This window comes from Bactrocera dorsalis, chromosome 1 (genome assembly GCF_023373825.1).
Source record: "Bactrocera dorsalis isolate Fly_Bdor chromosome 1, ASM2337382v1, whole genome shotgun sequence".
Classification (NCBI taxonomy): domain Eukaryota; kingdom Metazoa; phylum Arthropoda; class Insecta; order Diptera; family Tephritidae; genus Bactrocera; species Bactrocera dorsalis.
In genome coordinates, this window is record NC_064303.1 from 69,349,657 (window position 1) to 69,360,681 (window position 11,025).

Sequence of the window (11,025 nt, forward strand, 5' to 3'; positions counted from 1 at the left end):
TTGTGAAATTAAAATTATAAAAAGTTGTCATTAAAAATAGTTTGGCACGGGTTAAAAAAATTGAAGTTAAAGTGCCTACTAAAAAGTTAAGTAAAAATAATATAATTTACACCAAATCAAGGATATCGTAACCATACCTAAGTGAAAAGTTTCACTAAAAAAATAACTGTTCAAAACCTGAAATGAAGTGAGTAAGAACAAACAACGAAGTGACAATCGCAGGATAATAAAAACAAGAAAATCTTTTAAAGTAATTTATTTGAAAAATAGCAGTGACCAAAGAAAGTATAAGGGAAAAACTTTCACAAAAAAAATAACTAAAAGTAACAGTGACCAAAAAAGTGTAATTGAAAAACTTCCACTAAAAAATAATTGTTTGATTAAGAACAAACAACGATGTGACAATCACAGGATAACAAAAACAAGAAATTTTAAAATTTTTTATATTGATTCAAAAACTAATAATTAAAATAATTAATTAAAACATAACTAATCAACAAAATACGAAACTTTAAAAAGTAAAGGGTGACTTAATTTGCAAAAATAGCCAAGCAGCAGTGGTAACAACATCAGCGGACGTGTCAACAGCGACAGCAACAATCATAAAGGAAACAGCGGTAACAACAGCAGTAGCAACAACGGCATCATTAGCAGGAATTATAACAAAAGCAGCGAGAGAATACATTTGTAAGTTTAAATTAAAATTAACTATATTTAGAATATATATTAGAAATGGGGAATAGCCCAAGTATTAATTATAAAAAACTGTCATACTGCGAATTTTGTAAGGGCGATCACGATACTAGGAAATGTCCTAAACTAAAAAATAAAGACTATAACTAATGGTTTGTACGACCAATAAATTACATAATTAAAAGCTGCGATTCACTACCCTCGGGGGATCCTCCAGCTTATAACAATTTAAAATTCTCGGCGATTCACCGCCCAAGGGACCCTCCAGAGAATTATAAAAAATTAATTTAACCAAAATATTTTTTAAATCAAAACAAAATGCCAGACGAATAATTTGGACTATATATAATATGGACAAAATAGACAAAATGGTTAAAAGGGTTTGCAATTCTAATAAAAAAAAAAAAACATTTAAAAAAATATGTACCAAATTTCTTCCACGACGAAGATAAGAAAGTAAACTGCATGAACGCAGTATTTAATTACATAGGAAAAAATAAAACAGCCACATTAAAGGACTATTATAACAAGGACTCTTTAGAAGCATAAAGTGTGGCTATGATCCAGGTATCAAAAAGCCTATACCGATAAATTAATAAAACAATAATTAAAGGCTCGACCAGCCATATAATAAAAATATATTGAAACCGCGATTCACTACCGCAAGGGGGATCCTCCGGTTTATAATAAAAGCTTAATTCTGCGATTCTGGACTCCAGACCCTCCAAAATAAAAAAGCACCTCTTCCTAGAAGGGATAACATAAAAATAATTAACAAAAAAATCAGAAACTGAAAATTAGACAAAATGGCTAACTGTGACGCTTAGACCTAATAACACAAATAGTAGTCAATACCACTAGTGCAACCGATTTTCTAACACAGACGATCGACGATAATATAGCCTGTCAAGAATCGTTAGATGTAGTTAAATTCGTACCTTAATTTACTGGTAGGATGAATTCATATGTTAGTTGGAGAGAGGCAGCGCTTAGCGCTATGAGCCTATACGTGAGGAGCAGTAGAAAATACTTTGCTGCACTCACAATAATTAGAAACAAAATAACGCAAGATGCAAACGATGCATTAACTAACCATGGAACAGTCCTTAATTTCGATGCAATTCTATCTCGTCTAGACTTTGCATATGCAGACAAACGTCCAATACATATAATCGAACAAGAATTCAGCATTTTAAGGCAGGGTGCAATGTCGGTTGTAGAATACTACAACCTCGTCAACAAAAAGTTACCGCTATTAATAAACAAAACAATTATGACACACGGAAACAACGCAGACCTAACAAAAGAAATAAACAAAAAGAACAGGGAACACGCCTTAAGAATCTTTATAGCAGGACTATACCCTATTACGAGACATAATATTCTCTCTAAGCCCACAAGATTTACCTGACGCTTTAGCAAAAGCTCAGGAACTCGAATCAAATAATCAAAGAGCCCGGTTTGCTCAAAACTTCATGTATGACAGAAACAGGGTGAAGCCAACGTACACAAACAACAACTTAAGATTTCCTCAAAGGAACAACCCTCCCAATAACAATACACATTACGAGTATAATTTTCCGAAACCAACTCCTATGGATATAGACCCATCTGTATGCAGACCTTACAATAGAGATTTTAATATAATGGGGCAACAAAGCACATAGAAATTTTTATCAACAACAAAGAAATAGCAATTTTAATCAAAATGTAAAACCTATGCAAACGAATGCAAACTTTCAGGCCAATAGGGGGCAAAATCAGGAAGCACATGGGGTAAAGCGGCATAGAGAAAGTAATAATAGCTTTCGCCCGCAATGGTAAAATTAATTATAGGGTAAGGAATAACATGAAAAATGAAAACAGAAGCATGAACATTTATTTTGAAAACAAAACTAAGGAACAAGAAGCTTCCAAAAAACTAGCCAAGAAAAGTATCGGTAATATTAAAAATGAAAAAAATATTAAAATTGTGGAATAAACAAGTTCTACACCGCCAGCCAAAGATTTTACCGGCTATATTATATTTAAAAAAATGTATTTTGGGACAAAAAGATCCTAAAACGCCAGCCGACGATTTATACCAGCATACTGAAAACAATAATTATAAGGAAAATATTGTGGAACGGAAATGTTCTACAAAGCCAGCCGAAGTTCTTACCGGCAAACTAAAATAAAAAAATAATGGTGAAAAACCAAATAAAAATATAAAAATACAAAATTTAAACTGCTTGGGACAAGAAAATCCTAGCCAGTCGAAGATAATGCCGACAATAAAATCAAAAAATTGACTCCAAAAAAAGCAGGTACTAATAATTTAAAAATAAATAATTTCAATATTACCGATGAAAATAATTCCGACGAATTAACTGAGCTTCAAGCACATGTAAAAGAAAAAAATTCTCGAATGTATTCAGGCAATGATACAAGCTTCCCATTTCACCATGGGAAAATAATTTAAGGAAAAATAATAGGATAAAGAAATAAGCTGAAACCTAGATATAAAAAACAACAAGTTAAAGAAGTTTTAGAGAATAAAATAATAATTAATAATAGAAATAGAATTATTCATAAAAATAATATAAAATCATAATTATTATAGGTTTCCAAATTATGATTTTAATTTTGACTGCACTAATCAGCTCAGCAATCGCTGATGTTATAGACTACACCTGACAAGACTTCGCACTTATCGAAAATGGAGATGTTTCCATTTATGAGGAATACGGAGACCTGTTACAGTGTTACAGTGTTACACATTACTAATTTATCTTATTTTGAAAATATTATAGCAGACGAAAATAGAAATTTGTACAGTAACAACGAACAAAATCACGACAGCCTAGGAATTATTACACAGGAAACAGAATCAGAAACTTTGATAATTAAAACTTTATTGGAACAATTAAAACAAACCCATTTTAAGCAAAAAAGGGGTATAAATGAATTAGGAAAACTTTGGGAATGGATAGCTGGTACACCAGACCATGACAATTTTGTAAAAATTAATGACAACAATTTTACACTTTGATGAACTAAAAAACATAACATACTACCAACACGGTATAATGACAATAACAGATTTAATGGACATTTCTAAATTTAAAATAGCCCAAAAAGGAAACGTAAATATAATTTATATAAAATACCCTAAAATAGAACTAACATGTAGGTACTCTTACATCATAGAGCCATAGCTCAATTAGATGGTAAGCTTATTATTGACCAGAACTTGTAAACTAAATAAAAAAAGAACATGTTTGTCAGAAATTTTAAACAAAAAACAAGAGTAAATGTAATAAATTAAAAGAAAAAAACATACAAATTGAAGAAATTAAATCAGGAGCGTTATTAGTTTCAGGAAAAAATATTGTAGATAATCAAAAATTAAATGGAACATATTTAATAACATTTGAAAATTATACTGTAATAAATAATCAATCTTATGAAAACATTGAAGTAAAAATTTGGAGTTATTTTAAAAATAACCACATAAAAAATTTTGTAATTTTAAAATATTTTGAAACAACCAATAAACTGTTAAAATTAGATAATATAAATATTTTAGCAGAACGGAACAAGAACATAACAGTCAATTCATATTTTTGGTACATAATTTTAATCTTGGGAATAATTTTCATAACTTACTTGATACCAAAATTAAAAAAATCTCGCGAAATTCCCAAACCAATCGAAAATACGCAATTTCAAGAAATCACTTATAATGCTTGTTAATAAAAATGCGAGAAATTTTTTGCAATTAACTGATATAACATTTAATACCGAATTTAAAGGTTATTCAATGTTAACAAAAAAATCAATGGTTAATTAAAAAATTTAGTCTCAACTGCACCCTCTGAACGTTATCGACGGTATGATCGTTCTTCCCATAGCCTACTTTACTAAATATACTAATTGCTCCCGGTTTCCCAATTGGACCAATCAGAATGCGCCACGTTAGCTTATGCGTAAGGAAGTAGGACTTAAAATAATTGCTCCCGCTTTGCTTATTAGACCAATCACAGCGCGCCACGTCAGTTCATACGTAAGCAAGTAGGACTTACGAGGATTACGTGTGTCATGCTGCCAGATCGTTCGTAACACTCCCCCCCGGTATATCCTGCTGATCAGGGTGTACCGAATTAATCACATCTAGAACGGCTATTTTGGCGGCAGGTCTCTCAAAGATGCCACAGGCTGTCTCCAAAGTGGCGCTTCTAACCTTTCCATCTTCACTCTTTCGTACTTGGATCACTTTGCCTTTAGGCCAGCAGTTCCGGGGGTTACTAGGATCAACTATGTACGCTATATCACCGACTTCGATTGGCTTTACATCTGTAAACCACTTGCTTCGCTTGGTTATGGTGGGCAAGTACTCCACTATCCAACGTCTCCAGAAGGCGCTTGCTAGTTGCTGCGATGTTTGCCAGTTATGACGCAATAAAATGTTCTCAGTAACTAGTTCCGCGATTGGCTTAACTCCACTGGAACTACCTAACAAGAAGTGGTTAGGAGTAAGTGCTTCTTCCTCTTCGTGGTCGATGGGGACATAAGTTAATGGCCGAGAGTTAACCGTCATTTCCGCTTCCATTAAGACTGCACGAAGGAGTTCATCACTGGGACGGCTAGTTGTCAAGATATGTTTAAGCACCTGCTTTACTGACCGAACTAATCGTTCCCACGCTCCGCCCATATGTGGTGAAGCGGGTGGTATAAAACGCCAGTTGGTTGCAGCAGCAGTAAAGGTTCTTGTGATGTGATTTTTATCTATCAGATCAAATGCTAACGTCAACTCCTTCTCAGCACCTTTGAAGTTCGTACCATTATCACTCCACATTTCTACCGGACTACCTCGGCGCGCCATAAAATTACGTACAGCTAGAATGCAGGAGTCTGTCGAGAGCGAGTATGCGATTTCAAGATGCACTGCTCTGGTTGTTAAGCAGGTAAATAACACTCCGTATCTCTTTTCGGTACTTCTTTTGACCGTAACCAGCAGTGGACCAAAGTAGTCAACGCCTACTTAGGAGAACGGTCGACTAAATGCTGAGGTCCGGAAGGCGGGCAGAGAGGCCATCATAGGTGGCCGAGGTTGAGATGCTCTGTTTTTACAATGCTGACAAATACGTCGAATCTTATTGGCCACTGTTCGTAGTTTTATAATCCAATAGAAGTGCCTTATCTCATTCACCACTGTTTCCAAATTTCCATGATGGTACTTTACATGGAAGTGGTTAATGATAAGGTACGTAACGTGATGATTTGAGGGCAATAATACTTGATCTGGTCGCCCTGTTATCTTAACTCGACCATTTATTCTCAAAACGCCGTGATCATCCAGATAAGGTGATAGCTTCAGAATATTGCTGGATTTGTCAACTGGCTTTCCGGCTTCCAGAGTTGCGATAGAGTCTCCGAAGTTGTCGTGTTGCGCCTTTCTCCAAAGATAACGTTCCGCTTTACGAAAATCTTCAGTAGTTGGTCCATTACCAACAGGTTGATTATCTCGAATAATGCTTAGCCAGACCCGAACACAATACATTGTCATAGCTGTTGCACGAAGTAGACGGTTCCAAGTTGAAAATCTCAGTGGCTCTGGTACTACCTGGTGTTGTTTTGAGGTTGGGTGATGAAAGCCAGTAAATTGTGGACGCAGTTCTTCCGTTGCAATGCATTGCAATTCGCCAGACATAAGCCACTTGTCAGGCGAGAGGTACAAGAATGATGGCCCTCTAAACCATCGACTGTCATTAGAAAAGTCTGGATCACCATTCCATTTGGTTGCTTCGTCGGAAACGTTGTCCTCAGTTGGAACCCAATGCCATTGGTTAACGTCGGTCAGCTCTAAAATTTCACTAACCCGGAAGGCTACAAATTGTTTATAGCGCCGGTGATCGGATCGTAGCCACGCTAATACCGTTCGGGAATCTGACCAGTAAACGCATTTATCAATGTGGATTGAGTGCGATTCGATAACATGTTTGGCGAGACGAGCACCTAAAAGTGCTGCTTTCAGTTCTAAACGTGGTATGGATATTAGCTTCAATGGCGCCACCCTTGTCTTGCTTGCGATCATTGTACAGCTAACCGTATCGTCATACGAGTATCGAAGGTAACAAACTGCTGCGTAGCTAGTTTCACTTGCATCAACGAACGTGTGTAATTCGATTTGTGGAGCTCCGCCAATCCCCCCATAGCATCTTGGAATTCTTAGACTTTCTACTTTCGGAATTAGTTTGAGCCATCTTAGCCACTTGGCAAATTGGTCATCAGGGATTGGAACATCCCAGTCGCATCCAGCTCTCCATATTTCTTGTAGGATAACCTTTGCATATATTACGTAGAAACTGATGAGTCCAAGAGGATCGTAAATAGTCATGACCAAACTCAAAACCTCGCGCTTAGTAGGCCGCCTTTGATGAAGAAATATGTCAGAATCTCTATACTTAGCGGACACGCGAAATGCGAAATGGTCGCTAGACGTAATCCACCACATGCCTAAAACCTTTTCAGTAGGCAGTTCACGATCAAGATCGAGAGATAGCTCATCGAGCGGATTCTCATTTAGGGCAGATAATACCCGACTCGAATTGGACAAAAAATTTCTTAATTGAAAGCCTCCAAGTGCATGGACATGACGAACGTCTTGAGCTAATTTAATAGCTTCTTCTTCGGTGTCCACACTTACCAACATATCGTCTACGTAGTGATTTTCGGTGATGCACTTTGAAGCAAGAGGAAATTTTTCTTGAAAATCTTCTGCATTCCTATTTTTTACATATTGCGCGCAGCTTGGTGAACATGTGGCCCCAAACGTCATCACTGTCATTGCAAATGTAGTCGGCTCATTAGCGTTTGGTTCATACCAAAGAAAACGTAGGAAGTTTTGGTCTTCTTGTCGTACACGAACTTGGTGAAACATTTCAGCTATATCGGCTGTCACAGCAAATCTCTTTTGTCGAAACTTAAAGAGCACCGAGTGTAGAGGAGTTGTTAGGTCTGGGCCTTTCAGCAGCATGCTGTTTAGGGACACTCCATTTACCTTAGCAGCTGCGTCCCAGACTAGTCTAACCTTTCCTGGTTTATTGGGATTGGTAACTGCAAAAATCGGCAAATACCAATATTTTTTGACGGCGGAGTCGAGGAGTCCTAAACGTCTGATATACCCCTTTTGAATATAATCGCGTATCTTTGTGTGAAGAGTTTCAGCGAGATCGTGGTCTCGTTGCATCCTTTTCCGTAGACAGTTCGCCCGAAATAGGGCCATTGATAAGCTATCGGGAATTTCAATGTCTGGGTGCTTCCACAATAAGCTGGTCTCGAAACGACTTCCAGTGCGAACGGTGAATTTTTGTAGTTGCTCCAAAGCAACCTCATCCTCCTTAGACATCAAGGCAACAGGTTTGGTTGACACACCTAAGTTGTCGAGGAAACTGTACGCTTTGGTGATTTCAAGCAGTTCAGCTTGAGCAGAGCAATCACAGCTTTTTGCATCGACCCTTTCAAGGTCCATCCTAATTTAGATTTTTCTGCAATTGGCCCATTCTCTCCCCCATATATGGATTTTATTGGAGATCCAAGAGCCGCGTTATTTAAGCCTATCAGCAGTTGTGGAGTGGCGTTTGAATAAGAGTGCAATGACAATCCTTTCAAATGTTTGAATTGTAATCGTAATTTGTTAGCGTCAAGCGATTGAGTAGGCAACTGGAGTTTCTTCACAGAGCGAACACCTTTAAGAGAAAATTGCCTATGCCCATTTAGAGCCGATATAGTCAGGTCGGCTACGACAGACTCGTTCTCGTACCGATGTGTGTCGCCAGTCCAACGTAGGCAGAGTGGTTGTGGTGTTCCTCTTACATTCAGCTGTTTTAAAAGCTGTTCGTCGATGAGTGTAAGAGATGAGCCATCATCTATGAAGGCGTACGTTGATACACTTTCCTGACCAGAGTGTATGACTACTGGTAGTATTCGAAACAGTGTGCTTTCCCCTGTTGCTATATGCGCGTTAATGTTGGCAGAATGCTCTCTGGCTAGCATTTTGACATTACTTGACGCTTTCGTAGTTACAGTTTGAACGAATTCCGAGTTGTGTAAAAGTGGATGATGACTGCGTGTGCATCCATTAACGCCGCAAGGTTTGACCCAATTACATCTATTCATCGAATGCGTTTTCAAACATCGACGACATAATTTTAGTTTGCGAACAACTTACCACCTTTGATTTCGTGGCATTACCTTGAAAGAGGCACAATTAAAAACTTCACTACAACTTCCATTGCAAACGATACATCTTACCGAACTGAAATGATGATTAAGTGCCCCTCGTTTGCGCTCACGTATTGGATCCTTTGGAACGAGAACGCAGTTGGCACCTTGAGCCAACTGAAAGAGCCAATCACTGAAGTTTTGTAGATTGCATGCTGTTAAGCTCCGCTTATGCATTCCCCAATACGCTGGTAAAAGCCCAGGTAATTTCGAAACCAACCGCTGTTCAAATTCGGGATTGTTCAAATGACCAGTCAGACCAGATACTGACATCGTTGTACAGATATTTTGCACTTCTACGGCGAAATCGACTATAGATTCCAAATGGCTCTCCGATGGTGGCGGTAGTTCACAAATTTGGCGTTGTAGAACACTGATGATCAATTCGGGTCTACCAAATCTCATTTGAAGAGTGGCCATAACTTGATTGACGCATGAAGAGTGCAATAGCAGATTTTTAACAGCCTTTAGCGCTGGACCTTCCAACGCCTGTCGCAGTCTTAGCAGATTCTCTTCGTCAGAGAATCTGCAAACCTCTGTAGTTTGATTGTAAGCGGCATAAAACATCGGCCACTCGCTGGGTTTACCATCATATTTGGGTAATTCTTTAGTAAGGCTGTTACGAGAAGCAACTTGCTCCCGAGTCAATCGGCGAGAAGTTGAAGAACCAAACGACAAGCTGTTAACGCGCTCAGCTGTCGGAAAAGTCGTATGAACTGGTTGCGGCAAAATAGTCTCTGTATTGAGTGTTGAATTCCGTCGCAACTGCTGTTCAAGTGACTGTATTCGGTTCAATAACGATTGAAGAACCGGTGTTTGAATATCGGTTTCATCTCGTTGACCCGTTAACATTCCGGTTGGCATACTGTTAGGTAATGAAGACCCGCTATTTGTAACACCGTTTAGAACAGGAGCGGTTACATTAAATGGCGCCACAAATTGTGGTGGCAGCTGCAGCATTTGGGGTGGAAGAAACGCCTCATCCCTCAACCTGGTTGAGATCCTAGGCATTGAATATTGCCTTTCGTCCAAGTCGTCATCAAAACCCATCGCGTCTATGCGATCCAAAAAACTATGCTGTTCTCTTAATAAAGCCTCTCTCTGTCGTAGGATTTCACTTTGCTCTTGTAGCAACTCGGCGCGACGGCGGAGACCGAGTGAACCAAAAGAATTTGAGGAGTGAACAGGACTTATGATTTCACTTTCTTGTAGATGTGCTTGTTGGGGTGATACCGTGTACACCCGACTTCCATTTGGAGGAGCTGCATTTGATACGCCTGCGTTCGAACTCTCAGCGTGTGTCACAGGAATGCGCTGATTAGAAGCCCGATCAGTACCACTATTATCCTCCAGGTTGCTCACAATTGGAAAGCTGGTTGAGGTAGTGAGATTGGTGGCTGCAGCGCAATTAGGACCAAGAACGAAATTGGCAGGTGCAGCAGACGATACTGAATTATTCGCGCGCGACATTATAATTTACGTTAAATATAGTGCGCGATGAGGGTGGAATAAATTTTTTAAGATGTTAATAAAAATGCGAGAAATTTTTTGCAATTAACTGATAGAGGAGGAGTCATATGTAGAAGTTCACGCAAGTGAGGAAAGTTCTCTGATCGCCATTCACTTGGGAGTGGCCAGAAACGATTCTTTTGCATATGACTCAAGCAGCTCACGACTTCCGGTCTTTGACCAAGTATACTCTGGGTAGCCTAAGAACATCCGTTTGAAGGCGAGCTAACGTGAGAAGGCGAAATATCCCCTACATAGGGTTGTGCGCTGGGTTTGGGACCCGCCACGTAAAAAAACAACCCCAGCGAATAGCAACAACCAGCCTCGGATGAGAGACCCCCCTTTTGATGACGACCATGGAAAACGAAATAAGGACTACGAATTGAGGGCATGCACCTGGAATGTCCGGTCCCTTAATTGGGAAGGTGCCGCTGCCCAGCTGGTTGATGTCCTCGTGAAAATAAAGGCTGACATCACCGCCGTCCAAGAAATGCGATGGACGGGACAAGGACAAAGACGAGTAGGTCCTTGTGGCATTTACTACAGTGGCCATATAAA

The 11,025-nt window shown here is 38.8% G+C and overlaps 1 protein-coding gene across 1 annotated transcript; it reads right to left on the reverse strand.

Annotated features, from left to right (window-relative positions):
- Nucleotides 1–5,716: 5,716 nt before the first annotated feature.
- Nucleotides 5,717–8,083, reverse strand: LOC125777861 (uncharacterized). Its single transcript, XM_049453902.1, has one exon. It carries the CDS (start codon nucleotides 8,081–8,083, stop codon nucleotides 5,717–5,719), a length of 2,367 nt encoding a protein of 788 aa, XP_049309859.1.
- Nucleotides 8,084–11,025: the final 2,942 nt, after the last annotated feature.